Source organism: Trichomycterus rosablanca, chromosome 3 (genome assembly GCF_030014385.1).
Source record: "Trichomycterus rosablanca isolate fTriRos1 chromosome 3, fTriRos1.hap1, whole genome shotgun sequence".
Classification (NCBI taxonomy): domain Eukaryota; kingdom Metazoa; phylum Chordata; class Actinopteri; order Siluriformes; family Trichomycteridae; genus Trichomycterus; species Trichomycterus rosablanca.
This window is the reverse complement of record NC_085990.1, coordinates 16,038,086-16,063,273: the sequence shown is the minus strand read 5'-3', so window position 1 is coordinate 16,063,273 and position 25,188 is coordinate 16,038,086. Positions and strand designations below refer to the sequence as shown.

Genomic DNA, 25,188 nt, shown 5'->3' with positions numbered 1-25,188 from the left:
AAGGCAAGAATTTGATCTAATGGCCTTCCAGAGACTTCTAGGTTTAAGTGGATTTCCACTGACGGCTGTGGTTGGGAATATGGTTTGCAAACTGCTTTGTGGGTGGTACATTAACCCACTGCATATCCCTCCCTCAAACATGTTCTTTGTAGGTCTATTTAAGAAAAACAGAAGTGAAAAATCTACCCAACTCTTAAAGACCTCAAGGAAATGTTAGTCTGAGACTTCGTTCTGCAGCAGCAAAGGATGAAATATCTCACTATTTAAACAAGGGTTTTGAATCTGGTATGTATGAAGAACTCATTGGCTTACGATATGGGAGAATCTGCTGGATCAACTGTGCGTGTTCCGCCATCCTCGTTGAGATTGATATTGTATTTTGGCATGTGTTGTGCGGTCACTGCTCACATCAATAAGCACTGTACTTCGTACGATGAGAATCTCTTCAAAGATGCTAGAAGTGGATTTAGCTGCAGTTTTAGTCCAGGACTTGGACCTTACAGCGAATGCAAAATCTCTAACTTCCAAACAGATCTCGCCGAGGTTGAATCAGGAATCAGGTCTCTTTGTATCTACAGTGATGCTACGGTAATTCCAGCTGATGCTTTCTCACACCTCGCAACTCTGGAATTTCTCGTAATACACACAGAAAGCTGTAAAAGAGTTCAGTCTGGTGCCTTTTCTGGCCTTGTGAACCTCAGATATCTCACACTTGCTTTCAGTTCCAGCAACTGCAGCAATGTAACCTTGGAAGCTCCTGTATTTGCTGGACTGGATCAAGTAATGGAACTGTCTCTAATCGGAGTGAGATTGGATAACTTTCCTAATTCCACATTCGATGATCTAGTCGGTTTAGTTGATCTGACTCTGATACGACCCTGTGTTCAGGACCTTGGTGAGGTTTTCTGTCACCTTCCGAATGGAATCTCTCACTTGGCCAACCTAACTGTAAATAATTATGGCATGACTTTGATCACCAACAGAAGCTGTCCGTCATGGCTAAAGCCGTGGCCTACATCCGTGCTTGCCGGGATACAAAACCTAGAGCTTACTGGAGAATGTATCAAAACAATTGAGGCGGACTCTCTGGCTGTGTTTCAGAATCTGTCAAGCCTTTCTCTAGATTTTTGTGGAGTGTGGCTTGGAACAATTTGGGAATCTGGAGTTGGAAAGGTGAGCAATTTTGTTTTGTTTGGAAATATAATCCAAAAACATTCCACGAGCATCTCGGAGTTGTGTCATCTAGTTTCTAACCTGAATGTGAAATCTCTCTCGCTAAGTTATACAGTGCTCGATTCTCTGACCATGGATGATTTGAGAACATGTGGAACTGACCTAAAGGAGCTTTCTATATATTTTTCAAAAGTTCAGCGACTGGACTTTGCATTCTGGAGAAGCGTAGAAGGAATGCAGGTTGTTCACATGGGCGGAATGGCACTAAATAGTGCCCCGTTTTGTGATGCTGCTAATGGGACTGTGTGGAACTTAACTATCCTGGGTCTTTATTATAACCAGCTAACAGTGGTCAAAACGCACCAGTTCGTTTGCACCCCAATGCTCGACCAACTTTTTCTCGATCACAATCAAATCCAGACTCTGGAACCTGAAGCATTCAGCGGTTTGCATAGTCTTAAGGTTCTTAAACTCAACTCGAACAGAATTAAAATGCTTGCTGCTAATGATTTTGTGTCTCTCAGATTTCTGGAAGTCTTGCTTCTTGATGACAATATAATCTATAAATTTGAGCAAGGGACATTTAGAAACCAGGAAGCGCTGCGTGAGCTGGCGTTGGGACGATTGGTTTATATGTATGACTTGCACCTAAATTTGTTATTTTATGGATTTCCAAAAGATCTACAACGTCTCAGCATTGACGCCGGTGTTGGAACTAATATCCATTTTGGTAATGGACGGCCTAATGGAACCCTGATATTTGAGCTAAATGGAACTATGCTTTCCATTAGGGATAGGGATTCTATATTTTTGAAATCCGTCCGAGAGCTTAAACTGAGTGGCAGCACTTTCTACAGTAAGAATGACTTTTTTGTGCCCTATTTTTCAAATCTAGAATCTTTAGAAATAAAAGGTAATCCTGAGATGTTCACCATGGATTATACACAGATCAATCAATTGATTTATCTTAAGCGTCTTAAACTAGTCAATCTTAACTTCGCAAACAGAACCAACCCTGGTGTTATTTTCCACAATCTAAACCACCTGCAGACCCTTGTACTTCATAACTGCCGCCTGGGTTTTCTGATGAAGGAGATGTTCAGGGATCTGCATTCTCTAGAGCTTTTTCGCCTGTTCAGTGACAGCCCTCTGATATTACACGATGGGATCTTTGATGCCAATCTTCAGCCGTTTCTCTCAGTTGTCGTACTTGACCAAGCCAACTTCCACTGCGATTGTGAGAATGGCTGGTTCCTAGAGTGGGCTCAAAACACAAGGGCGCAGGTCATCAATATGCAGCGGCAGCAATGCGTCTGGCATTATCAAAAACTTAATTTCTTGAACACCATGGAAAAGCTATGTCAGACTGACGTTCAGTACCTGTGCTATCTGGGCACAGCCGTATGTATCAGTCTTCTCCTGTCAATGGCTGTTAGCTATCGCTTTGCTTACTGGCCATGTGTGGTCCTCTTCTTCCGGCTAAGAGGTTACCTGGAAAGAAAGTTTGGCAAGGGAAGGTGGAGGAGAAGACCAAGACTCAGGCAAGAAGAGGAAGAGCTGATACCGGAGGAGAACATGAAGTATGACGCATTTGTGTCCTTTAGTAGCCATGATGAAGCATGGGTCTTGGAACAGATGGCCCCAAGGCTGGAGGAACAAGGCCAGCCCAGGCTACGACTGTGCCTGCACCATAGAGACTTTGAGGTAAGTCTTATTAAAAGCCATTTCCAGGTAATAGTAGACATAAGGCTACCAAGTGAACACATTGTCTGAACCATCTCTATTGTTGCTGACTTCCACTCTTGTGTGAGGGGGGGTCTGTGACTAACACACGCCCCCTCAGACAAGTGTGCGGTAGCTGACTGCATCTTTTCACCTGCGAGTTCATATGGGGCTCAGTCTTGTCTATGGAGAGTCACGCACTGATCTTCATTATCCCTGTCTCTGTGCAGACACCATCGATCAGCCAGCAGAGGCATCCGACCCAACGGACAAGCCAATCATTGTACATGTAGCAAAGCTGAGATTTGCTAGTGTGTTTAACCACTGTTTGACCCGTAACATATCAGAATGTTTTGGTCTTTAGTAATGGAACTGAACATTTATACTTGTTTAGTCTAAACAGGTTAACTGAAAGGATTTAAGGTCCATGTACGTTTTGTCATTTGATTTTAATTTCAAAAAACTTCATAGCAAAACAGGAAAATGGGCCGTTTCTCGTTGCTGGTTTTGTTATTGTCCGGGTAAACAAAGCTTCATTTAACAATTTCACAAACTGATCACAAAATCAAATAAACAAACAAAAATGGAATAAAGGATCATATTTTATTCGTCTTTATTTCCCATAACTTTAACTGGAAGTAAATGTGCAGTGGGCACGTATGGTGACTAAAGCACAGAATATGGGAACAATACATATATGTTGCAGTTCAAAAATTAAATGGGCATTTGTACAGTAGCGACAGTTTTTAGGGGGTGAGTAGCTGTAAGAGGGGTGGGGAGATGGGTGTAGGCTATAGCAGTGATGTTTTAATGCCAGTCATGGGGACCCACAGCCCTGCACAGTTTCTAATTTATGAGGAAATTGTGAAACTCTTCATGAACCTGATCAAGTGTACTGGGCTAAGAATTTCATGAACCTCTACAGGACAGCATGTCTCCAGGACTGGAACTGAACGTCATTGGGCTATAGCCTATCCAAACCTATATCAACTAAAGCAGTGGTTCCCAACTCTTGTCCTTGTCCTGGTGAACACTGATGTCCCCCATTGAAGGATAGAGTCTAGTTTGGGAATCCCTTCCCCATATCAATTAATTTATTTTGCAGCCAGAGCAAATATATGAACACCTATACAAAATTAAAATAGCTTACTACTATGTCAGAACAACAGTTGATGCATCTTTGTTTTTTTAATTGCCACATGTATGTTATAAGCCTGCATTCTATGCTTCAGTAACTTACATGCACATTGTGCATTTATTTCCTGTTGCAGTGATAGTAAAGTAAAAAATTAAATAAATAAAATACTATCCTTTATTTCATTTTGGTTTGTTATTTGATTCTGTGGTCAGTTTGTAAAACTGTAAAAGGAAGCTATTTTTTTTTCACTGACAATGGAACCAAAACCAGAAATGGCCCATTTCCTGTTTTTCAGTAATGGTTTTCGAAATGAAAATTAAATGACCAAAGGTACACAGACCCCAAAGGTACACCGTACTGACCATAAATGGACCTTTATGCATACCACAAATCAAATTCTTGTTTTGGCCAACAGAGCTTCCGTAAGGTGGCTAGTATTAAATAGAGTTTGTACAGCTTAATCACCACTTACATCCCCAGCAGTACAGCTGGCCGATCAGTCACAACATTTCCAACAGATGATCAAGCTGAACTCTATTGGCCTGACTCTAACCTTTAAACACCTTTTGGATTAATTGAATTGTCGATTGTGAACCAGGCCCTTTAATTCAACATCAAAATGCTTTTTCAACTAAATAGGCACAAATTCCCATGGACATTTCAGTATAGTGAAAAATGTCTCTTAGAAGAAAGTGGGGTCACATTATAATAATGCCCATAGTTCTAAAACATGTTGCTTGGTCATATCCAAATCTATTCTGAATATGTTACATTTATTTTAATTAATAAAGACAGCATATTTACTGTCCAGTTAAGTGAATTTGTTAAAGTATGTTTGTAACTCTTCTTTAAAAACATTAAGAGTCTACATTAACCTGATGGTGGCTTAGTGGGTAGCGCTGTTGCCTCACAGCAAGAAGGTCCTGGGTTCGATTTCCAGGTGCAGTCTGGGTCCTTTCTGCATGGCCTTCCTCCTGGAGCTCTGATTTCCTCCCACAGTCCAAAAACATGCAAGTGAGGTTAATTGGAGATACAAAATTGTCTGTGACTGTGTTTGACATTGAACCTGAACTGATGAAACTTGTGTAACCTGTAACTACCTGTCCAGTCATGAATGTAAAAAAAAGTGTAAAACATAACGTTAAAATCCTAATAAAATAAATAAATATTGAATGAATGTGTGCCTTGTCCATGTGTAAACATAAGTTTTCTGTTTAGGTTGGAAAAGGAATTATGGATAACATTGGCGATTGCATCTACGAAAGCCGGCGGACAGTCTGTGTACTTAGTCGTCAGTATCTGCGGAGCGACTGGTGCAGTTTTGAGATGCGAGTGGCCACGTATCGGTTGCTGGAAGAAGAAAAACATCGACTCATTCTCATCTTTCTTGAGCGCATCTCGCCCTTCGAGCTGAGTGCTTTTCACCGGTAAGACCATTGACATTATTGTGATACTATAATAACATGATAATTAAGCAGTGATATTGTTCACACATAAAGACTCAGTGCTGTTGTGTTGTAACTGAGGTTGGATACTACATGTACTACATGTGAGAAGTACTACATGCTGAGGATCCAATCAATATGTGTCACATTTCTGTTTTAAATGATCTTGGAACAAATGTACTTCAGTCATACACTGTACGGCTGAAAGTATGTGGACTTTTAATAAACACTTTTAGTAATGGGTGTGGCTAAAACACCGAAACTTAATAATTAGGAGGGGTGTCCTCATACTTTTGGCCATGTAGTGTTTGTGTAGTGTTTGATAAGGCTGGATGTCCAACAGGCACAACTGGCCTTGAAAAATACAACAAAAATACAACAATTGGAAGAAGGGAGATTGATAAGGCTTCATTGCACTGTAGTCTGGTTGAGGAGCTTGCATGAGTGGTGGATGATTTACTAAGGGCATAGCGTGACTCTCCATATAAAGTACAGTTTTCTTTGATAGTCTGGTGCTGACAGGTAAACAGAGTCTGTGGCTGTCCTCAGCCAGTATGGGGGTGGCGCATGCAGCAAGTGAACTGCCATATGGAATTGAAAAAATTGAGGAATATATATATATAGTATATATATATATATATATATATATATATATATATATATATATACAGTATATATATATATATATATATATATACTGTATATATAAACTGTTGCTGGTCATAAAATTAGAATATCATGAAAAAGTTGATTTATTTCAGTAATTCCATTCATAAAGTGAAACTTGAATATTATATTCATTCATTACACACAGACTGGACTGATATATTTCAAATGTTTATTTCTTTTAATGCTGTCGCATTCCTTGTGTCAAGCCACTCTTGAACAAGAGACAGCGTCAGAAGCGTCTCGCCTGGGCTAAAGACAAAAAGGACTGCTGAGTGGTCCAAAGTTATGCTCTCTGATGAAAGTAAATTTTGCATTACCTTTGGAAATCAAGGTCCCAGAGTCTGGAGGAAGAGAGGAGAGGCACAGAATCCACGTTGCTTGAGGTCCAGTGTAAAGTTTCCACAGTCAGTTATGGTTTGGAGTGCCATGTCATCTGCTGGTGTTGGTCCACTGTGTTTTCTGAGGTCCAAGGTCAACGCAGCCGTCTACCAGGAAGTTTTAGAGCACTTCATGCTTCCTGCTGCTGACCAACTTTATGGAGATGCAGATTTCATTTTCCAACAGGACTTGGCACCTGCACACAGTGCCAAAGCTACCAGTACCTGGTTTAAGGACCATGGTATCCCTGTTCTTAATTGGCCAGCAAACTCGCCTGACCTTAACCCCATAGAAAATCTATTGTTGTGAAGAGGAAGATGCGATATGCCAGACCCAACAATTCAGAAGAGCTGAAGGCCACTATCAGAGCAACCTGGGCTCTCATAACTCCTGAGCAGTGCCACAGACTGATGGACTCAATGCCACGCCGCATTGCTGCAGTAATCCAGGCAAAAGGAGCCCCAACTAAGTAATGAGTGCTGTACATGCTCATACTTTTCATGTTCATACTTTTCAGTTGGCCAACATTTCAAAAAATCCTTTTTTTGTATTGGTCTTAAGTAATATTCTAATTTTCTGAGATACTGAATTTGGGGTTTTCATTAGTTGTCAGTTATAATCATCAACATTAAAAGAAATAAACATTTGAAATATATCAGTCTGTGCGTAATGAATGAATATAATATACAAGTTTCACTTTTTGAATGGAATTACTGAAATAAATCAACTTTCTCATGATATTCTAATTTTATGACCAGCACCAGTATGTATATATATATACGTATATATATAAAGAAATACTATAATTGTAAATATTAAACAGTGTTATTTCTATTCACAGACTGGCTAAGCTGGTAAAATCACGTACATATCTGGACTGGCCACAGGACGAAGCAGAGAGGACTCACTTCTGGGAAAGACTGAGGCAAAACATAGCTGATGGAGAGACGGTAATTAATAATTCATAGCCTCGTTATGTGCGATAATTAGCGATCCAAAACCATTACCTACACTATATGCCCAAAAGTAGTGGGCATCTGATCATGAGCTTGTTAAACATCCTGTTTATTTTGATTTAATTTTTTCTCCCAAACTAGTCATATCCAATTCCCCAGTTGAATTTTTCCTCTGCCACTGCAAACCCCCACACCAACCAAGGAGAACAGGCTATCATGTGCATCCTCCTACACAAGCGCAGTCACAGCCACTTCTTTTCACCTACCACACACTGTGTTTCACAGAGGGCAGTATCACATACAGAGAGTCACACACTGCTCTCCATTATTGTATGCAGTATGCAGTATACAGTATACACCGATCAGCCATAACATTAAAACCACCTCCTTGTTTCTACGCTCACTGTCCAGTTTATCAGCTCCACTTACCATATAGAAGCACTTTGTAGTTCTACAATTACTGCTACATACCTTTTTAGCCTGCTTTCACCCTGTTCTTTAATGGTCAGGGCCCCCACAGGACCACCACAGAGCAGGTATTATTTAGGTGGTGAATCATTCTCAGCACTGCAGTGACACTGACATGGTGGTGGTGTGTTAGTGTGTGTTGTGCTGGTATGAGTAAATCAGACACAGCAGCGCTGCTGGAGTTTTTAAATACCAAGTCCACTCACTGTTCACTCTATTAGACACTCCTACCTAGTTGGTCCACCTTGTAGATGTAAAGTCAGAGACGATCGCTCATCTAGTGCTGCTGTTTGAGTTGGTCATCTTCTAGACCTTTATCAGTGGTCACAGGATGCTGCCCACGGGGCGCTGTTGGCTGGATATTTTTGGTTGGTGGACTACTCTCAGTCCAGCAGGGACAGTGAGGTGTTTAAAAACTCCATCAGCATTACTGAGTCTTATCCACTCATACCAGCACAACACACACTAACACACCACCACCATGTCAGTGTCACTGCAGTGCTGAGAATGATCCACCACCTAAATAATACCTGCTCTGTGGTGGTCCTATGGGGGTCCTGGTCATTAAAGAACAGGGTGAAAGCAGGCTAAGAAAGTATGTAGAGAAACAGATGGACTACAGTCAGTAATTGTAGAACTAGTGTGCTTCTATATGGTAAGTGGAGCTGATAAAATGGACGATGAGTGTAGAAACAAGGAGGTGGTTTTAATGTTATGGAGTATATACTGAGTGCAGCCTGTTACTATCTAAAGGTCTATATATTTCTTCCCCCTACTTCTCTACAGGATGCTGCTGAGAACTGATGGTTACAGCCACAAGCAACTAAAGACGTGTTTTTAAATCGAATATTCAGAATCCATAAAAATTTTTTACCAATTCAAAGAGGTATGCACATATGTATGCACTTTGCATATTGCCAAAAGTATGTGGACACCACAGCACTTGGGAGTACAGGTGATTCATTCAAATGTAGCAAAGGTAGCAAACACCCCGAGCCGGTCACCAATCTATCACAGGGCAAACACACTCATACACAGTTACTCAAATCTAGGGGAATTTTGGAAGGAAACCATAGCTCCCAGAGGAAACCCATACAGACACAGGGAAAACATGCAAACTCTACACAGCATTGACTCAATGTTATATGTGGCAACAGTTTGGGGAAGCCCTCCTGTTTCAGCCTACTGTGCACAAAGCAAGGTCCATAAAGACAGTTTGCCAGATTTGGTGAGACAGAACTTCATAGAGCTTTGAACATAGCCTCAGTGAACACATTTTTTAATTAAATGGAACACAAAAAGCAAGCCAGGGTAGTCTGTTTCATCAGTGCATACATACAGAGCATTCTAGACGCAATAGTGCTTTGTCTTGTAAGTTTTAAAGGTCTTGAGATTAAATCCTTCACATGTATTAAAGCACACTGTCTGGATAGCCTACACAGAGTTGCATCCCATGTTTAATGTTTTAACATTACATGAAATTCCAGATTCTAAATTGTTTAAAGTTGTTACTATTAATTGCTGTGCATGCAGTGAATTTTTCATGGTTATCAAGCGCACCGACAGCAACCACATTTCTACATTTGGAAATTAAGGTATCACAGAATACAGCCTTCTTCTTCAGTTCCTCCTTGCAAATAACAATAATAAGGTTAGCAACTAGGGTGTAAATATATTTTGCTTAGTTAATTTGGTGTTATTAAATGTTAAGTTTTGTGAATTGAGATTTAATTAATTTAGATTTTAGATTTAGTTACACAAACACAACCATGCTTCCAGTTACAATTTCTAAGAATTAAAAAATGATTTATTAAAAAAAGCTATTTAATCCATTATTTGTTTGAATATTCTGTTTTAAACCTATAATAGATTTAACAGAAGATGTAACAAACAATGTTGTTTGTTGTTGATTTTACTCCCTTTTATCACCACAATCTATTCGTTTCCAATTCCATGTTGCGTATGGCAATGCTTTACCACTCTCACCATTACCTGGCCACAGGAGGACCAAGGACTGACCTCTCCCATGCCTCATGCCTCAGTGAGACATGGAGATTGCATATTACAGTGACAGAGATTACAGACAGTGCCTGATCTTTGCCTCCTCAAACACAAGTTATTGTATCTGTTGGACGCTCGACCAGGTTGGTAGCACTGCTGAGATTGGAATTTGAATTTCACCCACAGTGCCACCCAAGCTCTCAACTAAACAAACTAAACAAATTTAACAGCAGAAATGCATTCTAGTTTAATTTTATTTTTGCAGTGGCCTTCTGGTTCAACAATTGTAGTTTCTTTTTGGTTTTTCTTTTTTCCTGTATGTTCTTTTTTCATGTTATAATCTTTTTGCTTATTGCTTTGTTATGAAATGTATAACATCTACAAGTAATATTTGGTTAAATGTAGTGCCTTGCAAAATTATTTAACCCACATTCATTGTTTTCCACAGGCAACAAATGTGTGTGTTTGACAAATAACTTACATTTTTAAAACGTACTTAATAAGTACCAAACTTAATAAAAACCAACAAACAAGTACAACCCAAGTTGAGACAGTATGGAAAACGTGCATACGTGCGTGCAATGTGTTTCTTAAATTTACGTTGACTTTTATTTTACTGCAAACAGTAGGAACCCAAAATATTTCATGTTTTGTCTGGGTAGCTTCATTTTATTTGTTATTATACCTTCATTCCTGCATTTCAGCCTTTCTGTGATATTTTTAAAGTAATTGTGGATGCTGGTTAAGATGCTTTAGCAGGTCAGACTGGAAGACCAGCTGGAAAAAAGCAACTAGATTGGACCAACACCAGTTGTTAAGGGCTGCTTATAGGCAACATTGTCATGTATATAATTATAGATAGATGGATGGATGGTTGGATGGATGGATGGATAGACAGACAGATACTTTATTAATCCCGAAGGAAATTAAGGCTGCAGTAGCAAGTTACATAGATCAAAAGTAATAGTACACACTATAAAGATTCACATTATACAAACAAGTACAACAACAGGGCCTGTGGGTACATATAGAGGTGTTATTTTGGTATCTATCGTAAGGCTGGTATAGATTAATTTAGGGATGCATCTATACCATTTTTTCCCAACCGAGTACAAGTACATGTATTTTTGTACTTGCCGATACTGATACCGATACCAATACCTATTTAGAATACCGTTTTTTTTAAACAAAAACACACGTGAGAAGTGACGAGAAGTTTAATGATACCACGTCCAAAAATGCACGTCAACAAGTAGCGAGTGATCAAAGTGTTTGTGCGCTGACGTGATGAAATCAAGGAGGAAAAATAAATGAATCTGAGTGGATTTGGCAACACGAATAGCATGGATTGTTCTATAGTGAGTTGGAGGTTAATAAATATTTTTGCAATGTTGGTGTTTTGTTGTTATGTTTTGTAGAGAACGATCAGGTCAGAAATACTGTAAAACGTGTGTGTGTGCCGGTGTATTCTGATATAAACTATATTATCCCCCTCTCCCACCTGTTTACACTCCTCTCCTGTGTTTCCCCTCACACCGTATCCTGCGTTCTACTTGGCTGTTCGACATGTCACTCATTCCCAGTCGCACATCTCAGATCAGATATCTGACGCAGAGCCGTAGATTCTCTCTACCGCTCTGATCTGACGTGCTAGAAAACTCGGCGAGCCGGTCGGATCGAGTTGTTGGATAGTTCACACTTGGCGATCAAGAGCCAAGTTTTGATCGCCGAGTTGCTCCTGCTGAGTTGCTCCCGAGTTGCTCCCGAGTGCCGACCAGTCACCGAGCGAAAATCAGGGCAAAAATGGTGTAGTGTGAACTATGCATAACGCGCACTAGGCACACGGTATCGGATGTTTAGTATCGGAGCCTCGTTTGCGAGTACGAGTACAAGTTAATGAGCGCGGTATCGGGCAAATACCTGATACCAGTATCGGTACTCATGCATCTTTAGATTAATTATAAAGTATCAACTATAAAGTATAAATTATAAAGTGTACTACAGTGCAACAATAAAAAATGTGCGGATGGATGTGCAAAGCTGTAATCATGTGTAGTTCTGTTTTTGTAAGGGTGGTTAGTGACAGTTTTATCAAAAGAATCATGCATGCAGGTGGAAATATGGGTTAATTTTAAACCTGCAGTAGATGAATGAGGATGATGGATAATGTGAACAGTGTTAATTGTTTACATTCATGCTGTCTGGTGAAAGTAGGGTAAGTGATACATTATACACAGAAAAACACGAATGTTTATGGCTTATTGCTAACAAAAAATCTATCTTAGTATGCAAAATTATACAGTTTCATACACTGTAATTGTTCCTATGGTTTTCTTTCTCTTATTTAAGTCTGATGCTTTTCCATATTTGAACCAAATGTCTCTTCAGCATTATTTTTTATGAATTTATTTATTTTTTTAATAGTTGTATTTCCTCCCTCTACTGCATTGCCAACCTTTCCTCATGCATGACATCCACGCTGGTCAAGGAGAACTGCAAACAACTCGCGTTGTCGCTTTGACTAGACAGTAGAAGTCAAAGTAGGTGAATTCTCATTTCGCTTTTCCTTTCTCGGACACAGTCAGTCGTATATGTACAGCAACTTTCCACTGCTAAAGCTTGTTATGGTGGGTTAAAGGTTAAGCCACATGAGCACCAATTTAACATTGTTAACTGCAAAGCTGTCATGAAATTTAGTTTCTTGGTCTTCAAAAAAATTGCATTCACTTAAAATACCTAAAAACATATAAACTAAAAGAAATTATTTGGTCAGTGTGTTCTATAGTATACACATTGATTATAGCTATTTGTGGTTAAAAGAAAGTAGGGAAACTTTTTTTCTTTTTTCTTTCTTTTTTAAGAACTTTCTTAAGTTCTTAAATTACTTGGATCTGTGTGTATGATAAGATCTAGATGTACTGAGTATACATTCAAATTAAAATACATAAGGGCAAAATGGTGCAATGTCATTATTCATTTCAGAAAAAAGAAGTGCAAATCCTGCTAGTATAAGCATTTCAACATTTCAATAAGAATTTATTTGAAATTTTCAATAAGGTTCCCCCCATGGGCGGCTTGTTCCTTAGGGCGATTGAGCGACACACCACCGAAGGGCGAAAGGGAAGAAATTTTTCTATCACATTCAACCAGTGTTAAACTAGCTGTGACTGTTCTGGACAGTCTGTCTTGCCTCTGAATATCGTAGTCCAATCAGCGTTGAGTTGTGTTCCGTATAGTACCGGAACTACATTTGGCCATGTAGTGTATGCCAACAGATGCTAAGTGAGTAGCACTGTTGCCTCACAGCAAGAAGGTCCTGGGTTCGATCCCCAGGCGGGGTGGTCCGGGTCCTGTCTGCGTGGGTTTTGTAGGTGAATGGGTTTGTATGAGTGTGTGTGTATGTATGTATTTGTGTCTGCCCTGTGATGGACTGGTGCCCCGTCCAGGGTATTACTGTGTGCCTTGCGCCCATTGAAAAGCTGGGATAGGCTCCAGCACACACCCCCAGGCAAATACCTGATACCAGTATCGGTACTCATGCATCTTTAGATTAATTATAAAGTATCAACTATAAAGTATAAATTATAAAGTGTACTACAGTGCAACAATAAAAAATGTGAAAAATATGTATTTCTAAATAAACTAATAAACATGCTTAATTGCTGTTCTTTAGCCTTCTTGTCTGCCACAAGCATTGATTCATTCAATGGAGGCTGCAATCAACGTTATACTGTCCCAGTTTAAGGCTTTTGCTGGGAAGGAAGGATCCTGCATACTTTTGGCCATGTAGTGTATGCCAACAGATGTTCAGGAATTTTTTGTTGGTATTTTGTGTATCGCCCTACACAGATTAAAACATACACTGAGTGGAAATTCATTTAAAACATCATTTTTAAATGTAAAGAAATGTATGGTTTGCTATATTCTGAAACAAGAGGTAAACAAAATTAAAAGTAACAATATAGTTGTATGCAAAAATATGGGCATCCATATATAGGTGACCAAAAGCTTTAAGTGTTTTTTACCTTAAGAATTTGCTAGTATTGTCTTATAATTAAATAAATAAATATGGCTTACACTACAGCTACAGATACTTAATCGCAAAGTGAAAAGAGGTTAAACAAAAGCTTTACAGACATGCAGATCAAAACCTATATTAAATCATTTACAGAGAGTTTTAAATAATTAAAACAGTTTTTTTCCTTAACTTGGGCATCATGGAAAACATGTGCAATCTGAGAACAGAGAGCAAACTAGTCATGGTGAAGAAATCACTGTTAATGATCAATTGCATTACATATTTGGAAAATTACAGGAGATATAAACAGAAGGTCAAAGAACAGTATCTGTCCATGTGTAGTTCTGCTACCATCATCTGCAGGAATCTTTCTCAGGTGAGTCTCTCTTATTAAAATCACTTTTATTCATTTTTACTGTGTTTTATATCTTATCATGTATGGCAGTTTAAATTTGTCTTGACTTTTTACCATTGTGTAATATACACTACATATCCAACAGTTTGGGGACATCCTTCTATTTTTTTGACTTTTTAACCACACCCATTGCTGAGATGTGTTTATAAATTCAGTTATATGAAAGAAATTGTTTGCTTTTAACTTTGCGGCAAGACTTTGGAAATAGCCCTTTGTCTTATGCATCATGACTGTGCCTTTGTGTGGTCAAGGTCCAGGTCCAGGAAATAGTGTGCAGCTAAAGCAGCCTCTACTAGCGTCTAGGAAGGCTTTCTGTAAGGTTTGTGTTTATGAGTAAGACTTTATGTTTGAGTTTTTGTAGTTCAACTAATGTTAGACTGGCAGTGGGTCTGTTCATAGGGCGAAAGGCTGAAAACACCTCGGACAGGTCGCCAGTTTATCACAGGGCAGAAACACACACACACACACACACACACACACACACACACACACACACACACACACAGCTCCAACTGGCTTGACTGCATGTCTTTGGACTTGTGTGATGAAGCCAGAGCACCCAGCATAAAACCATGCAAACTCAAAGGTAGCATGGAAACTCCACAAGACCGGACTGGGAATTGAACCCAGGCCCTTTCTGCTGTGAGGCAGCAGCGGTACCCACCTATGCTCATCCCACTGAAGTCACTGAAGTTTAACCACAACCAGCTTAGTAAACCATGTCTTTATGGACCTTGCACTGTGCACAGTCATAATTGAAGAGATTCCCCATACTGCTGTCAAGACGATGGAAAAAAATATCAGTAGGGGGGTACACATGGCCACCGGAGGGTACCAGAGCTAACAGTATTTGGTAAAGTGAAGCAGCCATGCACAAGCAAATGTTATATAGTCATTTGTGTCCTGTAAGAATATTTTATCTGGCATTAAATATTTTTAGATTCTGGGATTTTTCCAGTGTGTACTGATGTTTCTGGGCCATTTTTAGAATTTTCTTTAGAGAGATATTATACATATTTTATTATATATATGGTTTAAAATGCAGTACATGGACATGGAGGAACAGCATGTAGCATTTGCACTGCATAGCTCCAGTGATCCAGGTTCCGGCTCTACTTCTGGAGACTGTTTGTGTAAATTTAGCATGTTCTACCTGTACATAGGATTTCCTCCAGATACTCCAGTTTCCTATCATGTTTGAAAAATGCCAGTACATAGCAGAACCTGTCTAATTCACCCCTATATGTGAGTGTGATGCTGTCTGATGGGTATGTCACTTTATACAGGGTATATCCTTAAACCTGCAAACCTAACAAACATGCAGCACGTTTAAAGAGGAATTAATAAATACATGTTAAGGGGTGGGCGGCATGGTGGCACTGTCGCCTCACAGCAAGAAGGTCCTGGGTTCGATACCCAGGCGGGGCGGTCTCCCCTGTCTGCGTGGGTTTCCTTCGGGAGCTCCGGTTTCCTCCCACAGTCAGGTTAATTGGAGACACTGAATTGTCCTATAGGTGAATGGGTGTGTGTATGAGTGTGTGTATGTGTGTCTGCCCTGTGATGGACTGGCGCGCCGTCCAGGGTGTTACTGTGTGCCTTGCGCCCATTGAAAAGCTGGGATAGGCTCCAGCAACAGGCAACCTTGATTAGATTAGCGGTTAAGACAGTGAGTGAGTGTTAAGGGGTACTTTATTTCTAAATAAACTAATAAACATGCTTAATTGCTGTTCTTTAGCCTTCTTGTCTGCCACAAGCATTGATTCATTCAATGGAGGCTGCAATCAACATTATACTGTCCCAGTTTAAGGCTTTTGCTGGGAAGGAAGGATCAGCAGACACTCTAAGCAAAGATGAATTGCAGAACCTGCTCACTTGCCAGCTCCCAAACTTCGTCAAGGTATGTTTAAAGTAAAAATCTAAGCTGTTGAACAAACTTTAAAGATGCTCACTGAATCTTTTCATGAACTCTTGTGTATAATGATAACCAGGTGCAGTGTAGAGCACTACAAATCAAATGTTGTGCTTTAAGATGGTATTTTCTGTTTGTATTTATTGAGGTGGCAGAGAATGGTGGTTCTTAAACTTTAGGGGCCTGGCAGTATTAGCAAAAGTGTGGAATACTTTTCTGAACCACATACCAACCTAGAAGGATCACGTGACTTTTGGCAGTTTCTTATACAGTATCAGGATTGGCAAAATAATGGTAGTGGCAGCTTGGAGTCACCAGGGGGCAGTGTATAGCAACCTTATGACCCCTCGTGTACAATGCACTCAAAAAAATAGCATGGCTATGATTGAGATTATACTTTATATTTTTAAAAATAATGATTTAAAAAGAAACACTTAAACAAGATTTATGTGGTTATATTATTTTGCTAGATATATAGACTTTTGAGCAGAAAACTGGCCTCCAGTCTGGGTCCAGACATTACCCCAATTAATGTTTTGTGGAATGACTAGAAGAGTCTGATAATTCAAGAAATCCCAGAAGTCGTAGCTAAAGAAAATGTACATGTACAATACAGATCACTTGGGTGGCAATGCGGTCTACTACACTAGCTCATCAATGCGCGGTACTCATGTTCTCAAGTTCTATTTACCCGGCTAAGCATCCTCCAGATGCAGTTTTGGCCGTTTAATGTAGTTTCTTCTTGCTGCCTCTGCGATATGAAATCTCTGGTACTGGTCGACAGGCCTACATGAGTGGTGGAGAGCTCACATAGTGCATAGCATTACTTTTTGTAAGAACCCAGTGCTGGTTGCTGAAAAGAACCAGCCAGCAGCTTTAGACATGTTGAATGAGGTATGTCAGGTTTCCTCCCACAGTCAAAAGACATGCAAGTGAGGTAAATTAGAGATACAAAATTGCCTGTGACTGTGTTTGATATTAAACTTGAACTGATGAATCTTGTGTAACCAGTCCTACAGTACCTGTCCTGTCATGAATGTAACCAAAGTGTGTAAAACATGACGTTAAATTCCTAATAAAATTAAACTAAAATAAAGAATGAGGTATGTACTGGCCTGCAGTCATCATTGGCCATTGAGGCAACAACTGGCAGCAGTGTTTATTAAGACACAGTAGTAAGGAAAAAAAAAATTAAAATTTTTTTTAAAATGTTTGTACAGTTAAAGTCAAAGATATTTATACACTTGTTAGAGATGTACAATATGTCATGGCATGACTGGATAATAGTAGTTATGCTAAATATGCTATATTAGTAATTTGGTGTTATAAAAATTCTGAATGGCGCTCAGGTGGTAAAAACACACTAGCACACCAGAGCTGACATTTCGAACTTGTCGGTTCGAAACTCGGCTCTGCCATCCGGCAGGCTGGGCGCCTACATGAACAACGATTGGCTGTTGTTCAAGGGCAGGGTGCTGGAGGGGATTCCTCATTACTGATGCAATTACGACCTCTGCTGGCTGACTGATGTCGAGGGATAATGTGGATCAGGGTGTGTCTCTCCGTACAAAAAGCTGATCCATATGAACTTGCCTTGTGCAGGTGAAAAGATGCAGTTGGCTACTGCACACATGTCAGAGGGGGCATATGTTTGTCACGGCTCTTCTCAATCAGGGTGGAGGTCAACATCAGTTGAGAGGAAGCATAATGCCATATGATGATTGGATATGACTAAATTGGGGGGAGAATTGGGTGAAAAACTTAAAATAAAAAAGTTCTGTCATATACCTTTTTGGACTCCTTATACCTCATCAGTGACTAACAGATATGTGTGCCCATATATATATATATATATACAGTATATATAAGGCTTATTTTACTGCACTCAATGACTATACAGTGGTTTATTGCTAAGGAACAGAGGCAGAAAATTTGTCAGAATTATCAAACTTTACAAATGCTTCTCAATTACATGCTGGCCTTTGAGCTCAGTGCAATGTGAAGCTTGATTGGCAGTGGACAAAGTTACCATGAGTAAGCAGTTTCTAAGTTTCTAAAGCAGACCTGTTTTTGATGATTTTTGGATTCCATCCGGACCCATTTTTGTCAGCATACAATATCACTTTGGTGTTTATTTAACCTTGGGGAAAAACTATGTTCTATATATGGTTAAAAAGGTGTCGAAACTAACTTGCCAAACTAACCTTATTTATACTGGCACAAAGAAAAAAAAACCTTGCAACTCTACTTAAATAAGTTATTTATTTAAAAGTATATTTTCATATAGCTGCACACACTTTTTATTAGTATTTTTTACTGTTTTTTATTATATGTGTATTCTTTCTTTGTGTAGTATGAGACTGTTTATTGTGGTGAATATGCAATGACAGATACAGATACAAATATTTTTTCCACTGTAAATAGTCACAGTAAAAAGTCATCGTGAACAGTTGAGAAGAGGAGTTTGTGTGGCCTGTAATTCTAGGCTTACAAAAAGAGCTCTTTAGCACCAGCAGAAAAAGATGTTTTAAATTACAGTCTTCTGTGTAATTATTTTTTTCCTCTTCTGCAGAATGTCAGTGAGTCATCTACTGTTGAAAAGCTTATGAGCTCCGTGGATGAAAACAACGATGGAGAGCTAAGCTTTCTGGAGTTCTGGCAGTTTCTTGGCCAGCTGGCCAGACTGACGGGTGGCTTTACCAAATAACTTTTCTTCCTTGTATTTATTTATAAGCTTCTTACATTACAACCATTCACAATCATTCTGAATTTTGAGTTTTGATGTTCACCAGTAGTTTTATACTTCGCTTTTCTTATAAATTGTTTTAATTAGTTTATTTCCAAGACAAATAAAAATAGATAAAAACCCTCACATTTCTACATTTTTTAATACACTATACACCAATCAGCCATAACATTAAAACCACCTCCTTGTTTCAACACTCACTGTCCATTTTATCAGCTCCACTTACCATATAGAAGCACTTTGTAGTTCTACAATTACTGACTGTAGTCTATCTGTTTCTCTGCATACTTTGTTGGCCCCCTTTCATGCTGATCGTTAATGGTCAGGACTTTCACAGGACCCACAAGTATAAATTACTATATATATATTTTTTTTTTTTGCATTTTTCCTCTCAATCTAGTCGTTTCCAATTAACTGATTGCATTACGCCTCCTCTCTGACCAATGTTGATCCCCATTCCTGATTGAGGACAGCGAGACTGACCAACACATGCGCAGTAGCCGACTGCATCTTTTTACCCACACGAGGCAAGTTCGTATGCGGATCAGCTATGTGTACAGAGAGCCACACCCTGATCAAGGCTTTATTCCTTGACTCTGTGCAGGCGCCATCAACCAGCCAGCCTGCTCCAGCTCCCACCCTGTCAATCAGCCAATCATTGTTCATTAAGGTGCCCAGTCTGCCGGATGACAGAGCCGAGTTTCAAACCGATGAGTTCAAAATGTCAGCTCTGGTGTGCTAGCATGTTTTACCGCTGCGCCACCTGAGCGGCCATATAAATGATTAAATAAATGAAACCGATTAAACAGAATCTCATTTACTCTACTTTTTTTTTTTTTTCGAATTTGCATAGGTCTCCCAGCATTCACAGTTCAACATCTTACAGTTCAACAGCTGTTTATTTTGAAGACATATTTACTTACATTTTCTTATACACTAATCAATTTTGATGTTTTAGTAGCAATAACATGTGGTCTGTGTCGTGTTTTATTTTTTACTTTGTGGTTGAAACGATTAAACAAATCTCAAGTGTCCTGAGGAATATTACATTAAATGGTTTAATTAAATTAAGCTACATGCTTTTCTTAAGAGTCCTTTCGTTGAGGTTCAGCATACCAGATTCAAATACCAAAGCCTGGGTCTGTGTTCAGTAGTAGCTGTCTTTTGTTTGTCAGTCCTACACAAAATGTTTTTTAGTAATTCAACATGAAGTAAGTTGACTTTACTTAAATTCTAAGTTTTCAGAAAACAAGTCAATTCCCGAAACTACTTTTTAAGGTATGACAACGTGAAGTGACAATCATAGCAAACAAATTAGTCATTCACTCTCTGTCTGACTCTGTCTCTGGCAGATGAAAGGAAGCAGTCAGTGACTGAGCATGTGTTGGAGGGAGCGTGTGATAATCTGAAGTTCTCACTGGTCATGGTGGAGGTCTAAAGTTATAGATGGGGAACTGGATACAAATAGATTGGAATTACAATAATAATATTCACAGCACAGGGCGGTACAGTGTCTCGGTAGGTAGCACTGTCACTAGGGGTGGGCGATATGGCCTTTAAATAATATCACAATATTTTGGGATATTTTTGCAATAACGATATTCACTAGCGATATATAAGAACACTTTTTTAAAAAGTTTATTTTAAAAACACCTTTGTTTTGCAGACACTCAGGAAGTCTAAGGTACAAATGTTACTAAATGTACAGTACATTAAATTAAGCATCACTTCCAGTAGGGCTGGACGATATGGCTAAAAAACTCAGATCTTGATATGCTTTTGAGAAGTGGTGATATACGATACGATATAATGTAAACTTAAAGTACAATGGCAGACCACTGGTCGTATTTTACCTTATAATGTTTATAAGTTCTCTTAAAAACACAAAACATTGTAGTTCTGATAAATTCTGACTAATTACAGTGTTTTTTGTATTATTACAGGCTGTATTTGTATTCATATTGACAACATTTATATTAAACAAACCAGCAGAATCTCACAATCACATTTATACTGTCCGTTTTACTTCAAATAAATGAGCATCGAAAAAATCCTGATTAATATTTGATCGTGCTTTGCTATCATTGCAAAATGAATAGCTGTCAATTATACAGCAACCAATGAAAAGAGAGCTTGAAATTCCGCCCAGAATCTGAATTCGAAGTTCTGATTGGTTTATACATCTGAATCTCTTGAACCAGAGTTGTTTTGCCCACAGAGTGAGCAAAACGAATGAATCTTTACCATAGATAAGAGCACAGTTTTCTGATTCGATTCCAATGAATAATTCGTCTGAAAAGAGTTGTTTCTGACTCATTGACTCAGTGATTCAGTTTCCATGCTCATATGTGAAGGAAAGTGTTCCGCTTAGCGCTTTTGTGTTTTAAACATTCTCAGATGGTAACCTGTGTGGTAACCTGTGTGGTAACCTGTGTATTCTGTTCGTTCACTGACAGTTTTTGTTCTCACATCATTCTCTGTCTCACGCAGTGACAGACACTCCTCGTAGTCACGTGGGTGCTTTTGCTTTAGGTGCTGAAATAAAGTTGATGTGTTGCCACCTTTTGTCGTTACAGTATTTTTGCACGTTTTGTCCGACCTTCTGTATCTGAAAAACTTCCACACTAGTGATGTAGCTCGGCTTTTAGGGACTAGTTTGTCCTCGGTGCTAACTCCAGTACTACACTCTGTCCATTATTTCCCTGTTACGTGCTTGAGAGCGAGTGTCGCGCTTGTTTGCTAACAATATCGCGATATGGCAAAAACCATATCGAATTTACAACTATACCGGTATTATCGTGAACGATATTATATCGCCCACCCCTAACTGTCACCTCACAGCAAGAAGATGCATGTTCTCCCCATGTCTGCGTGGGTTTCCTCCGGAGGCTCCGGTTTCCTCCCACAGTCCAAACACATGCAGTCAGGTTAATTGGAGACACTGAATTGCTCTATAGGTGAATGGGTGTGTGTGTGTGTGTGTGTACGTGTGTCTGCCCTGCGATGGACTGGCGCCCTGTCCAGGGTGTTACTGTGTGCCCATTGAAAAGCTGGGATAGGCTCCAGTGCAAACCCTAATTGGATAAGCAGTTAAGAAAGTAAGTGAGTAAGTGTTTATTCACTCTGCTTTCTGCATTGTTTCGATCTGAACATACTCGGCGATCTCTGCTGGTTGCCTGACACCCATGCTGGTCAAAAATAGCCACAAACCATCATAATACTTATCTGATACGTGTGAAGCCAGCAGCCATATCTTCACATTTGCCATGGATTTAAACAGAGAGGCTTAGCCGCTTATGGATATGCCCATCCAACCTTCAGCAGTTCTATGCAAAATGTTGGTCAGCATTTGTAAGGAAGCCCCAAAGCAGATTCTTTTTATGACTTTAGGGTTTCACGGTGGCTAAGTGGGGGTAGCACTGTCACCTCACAGCAAAAAGGTCCTGGGTTCGATCCCCAGGTGGGGCGGTCCGGGTCCTTTCTGTGTGGAGTTTGCATGTTAAAATCCTAATAAACAAACAAACAAAACTTTATGGCTTTGAAGCATGCTACAGTTGGCCCTAATAAGATTACTGTGTACCACACCCGTTACCTGGCCTGTCTCAGGGTCCTTTTCTAAAATTTCAGCCGAGTCATACATAGTGTGGGATAGAAAGTACAATTAAGCAACATTGGGATACAAAGGTGTGGTGCCACACTAACTCACATAAGTTGCAAAATTCTCAGTTACATGTTTCCACTTGCCACTCGCTCAAACAAATTTCAGGAACAAGACGCACAGCAGCTAAGCACTGAAATATTTAAACCGTGTGAATGATCTGGATTAATTACTCATAAAATGGTCTGTGTACATTCTGCCTGAACCATTTGGACAGTTATATATACTCATTTAATATGGTTAGAGACAGTTCTACCCAGGGCCGGCGCTAGGGGGGTTCTGAGGGGGGCATTGACCCCCCAAATTGTGTCTTTGCCCCCCCAAGCACAATGCAAGCAACGGCTATTTTTAAAATTATCTCTGAACCAATCACAAAAATGCATTTTGTTTTACAGTGTGAAGATATTTCCTTGCTTATTCCTGATTGGCTCTTTGAGTCATATAAAAATCGGCAGACTGCCACAAACAGTTCAGTTCGGCAGTATATGTTCTGTTAGTGTGAGCGAGAGGCAGGTATACTGGTAAACACTTTTTTTTTACAGAATTAGCATTCTTTTGTTTTCTTTATATTTTAATTTCCCAATAATATAAATATTCTCACTCATTCCTATTTCCACGTTTGAATATTCTCAGTCTGTGTGTAGGTACATTTGTCAGCTTTGACTTAAATTTGTATTAAAGCCTTTCAAGAAATAGAGTTGTTCTATTAGTAATGGCAATTTAATTAAGGGGGCGTATTAAAATGAAATACAATTAGATAATCTTTTTTCTCCATTTACATAATCAACATGTATTTTTTAATCATTGGGTTTTAAGTTTAAGTTCGAAAACATGCATTTTTATTTCTTTACCTCATACATCACTTTAAGCCAGTATCAATAGCTTGGCTGTCATCATTCATGCACAAATCAAGCCTTGGATATATTTCTGGCTTCAAAAACATGACTATCAACATGCCCCCTCATTAGGTTTTACTGCCCCCCCAAGCAAAGCAGTCCAGAACCGGGGCTGGTTCTACCACATATCCACTGGTTTCAGCAATCCAAACGTGTTTTATGAAGCATGAATTTAACATTGTTTTAACATCAGTATCTGACCTCACCTTTGAGTGAATAGTAAAAAAATCCCTCCAAAATCTCACAAGAAGCTATCCCTGATGAGCATAATCTGTTATAATTACAAAATGGTGAGGGGACTACATTATAATAGTTTTGGAATGCAATGTTAAACAAGCTCATGATCAGGTAGACACACACTTTTTGACATACAGTGTATGCCTGATCATAGTATATATACACTGATCAGCCATAACATAAAACCACCTCCTAGTTTCTACACTCACTGACTAGTCTATATATTTCTCTACATACCTTTTTAGCCTGCTTTCACCCTGTTCTTCAATGGTCAGGACCCCCACAAGACCACCACAGAGCAGGTATTATTTAGGTGGTGGATCATTCTCAGCACTGCAGTTACACTGACATGGTGGTGGTGTGTTAGTGTGTGTTGTGCTGGTATGCTGGAGTTTTTAAACACCGTGTCCACTCACTGTCCTCTCTATAGACACTCCTACCTAGTTGGTCCACCTTGTAGATGTAAAGTCAGAGACGATCGCTCATCTATTGCTGCTGTTTGAGTTGGTCATCTTCTAGACCAGGGGTGGGAAACCTTTTACCCACTGAGGGCCAGATTAATAATTACATATCTGGTCACGGGCCACAGACTACAATGATGCAACATACAGCCAGTTCCTTTCACTTCAACTAAAAAGAAATCCGTTGTCCATTTTTCTTGAAAAACACGACATTCATCATCAACTTTCCTGCGCTTCAACATTTTTACAAACTTGAACAGACCTCAACGGCAGAAAAACGCAGCTAATCGGACGAACCTACAGTCATGGTTGTTGCAGCTAATTGGTTCATTTGATATACGTGTCATCAATCATTGCGGGGACAACAACGCTTGGGCTGCTTTGCTTGCCTTCTTGCTACCGCGACCCTGAAATGACAGAACAGATGATTATGATGATTAATTGCATAAAGCCCAGACAATAAAATCTAGGAAATATATGGCGGGCCACATTTGATTGAGCGGGGGGCTGTATACGGCCCACGGGCCGTTGGTTCCCCACCCCTGTTCTAGACCTTCATCAGTGGTCACAGGACGCTGCACACAGGGCGCTGTTGGCTGGATATTTTTGGTTGGTGGACTATTCTCAGTCCAGCAGTGACAGTGCTGTGTCTTATCCACTCATACCAGCACAACACACACTAACACACCACCACCATGTCAGTGTCACTGCAGTGCTGAGAATGACTGGACAAGAAAAGTCTAGTTAAAAGGATGTACTGGCTAGTACAGAATGGTATGGTCAGGTCAGGTCACGGTGGGGCTGGTTTCTTCACCTGGGCGCAATGCAGGAATACATGCTTGAGAGGGGGCCAATCCATCCCATCCGCCAGAGATACCCAATTATGTCTGTGCAGGCA

General features: G+C 39.6%; 2 protein-coding genes across 2 annotated transcripts; both read left to right on the top strand.

The window, feature by feature from the left end:
• The first annotated feature begins 315 nt into the window (after positions 1–315).
• LOC134310105 (toll-like receptor 13) lies at positions 316–7,493 on the top strand. The gene is made up of 3 exons (XM_062991622.1): positions 316–2,877; positions 5,252–5,460; positions 7,367–7,493. The coding sequence occupies exons 1-3, from the start codon at positions 316–318 to the stop codon at positions 7,491–7,493; spliced, it is 2,898 nt and encodes a 965-aa protein (XP_062847692.1).
• Positions 7,494–16,151: 8,658 nt separating this feature from the next.
• LOC134310336 (protein S100-A13-like) lies at positions 16,152–18,999 on the top strand. The gene is made up of 2 exons (XM_062991890.1): positions 16,152–16,280; positions 18,865–18,999. Exons 1-2 carry the CDS (start codon positions 16,152–16,154, stop codon positions 18,997–18,999), a joined length of 264 nt encoding a protein of 87 aa, XP_062847960.1.
• Positions 19,000–25,188: the final 6,189 nt, after the last annotated feature.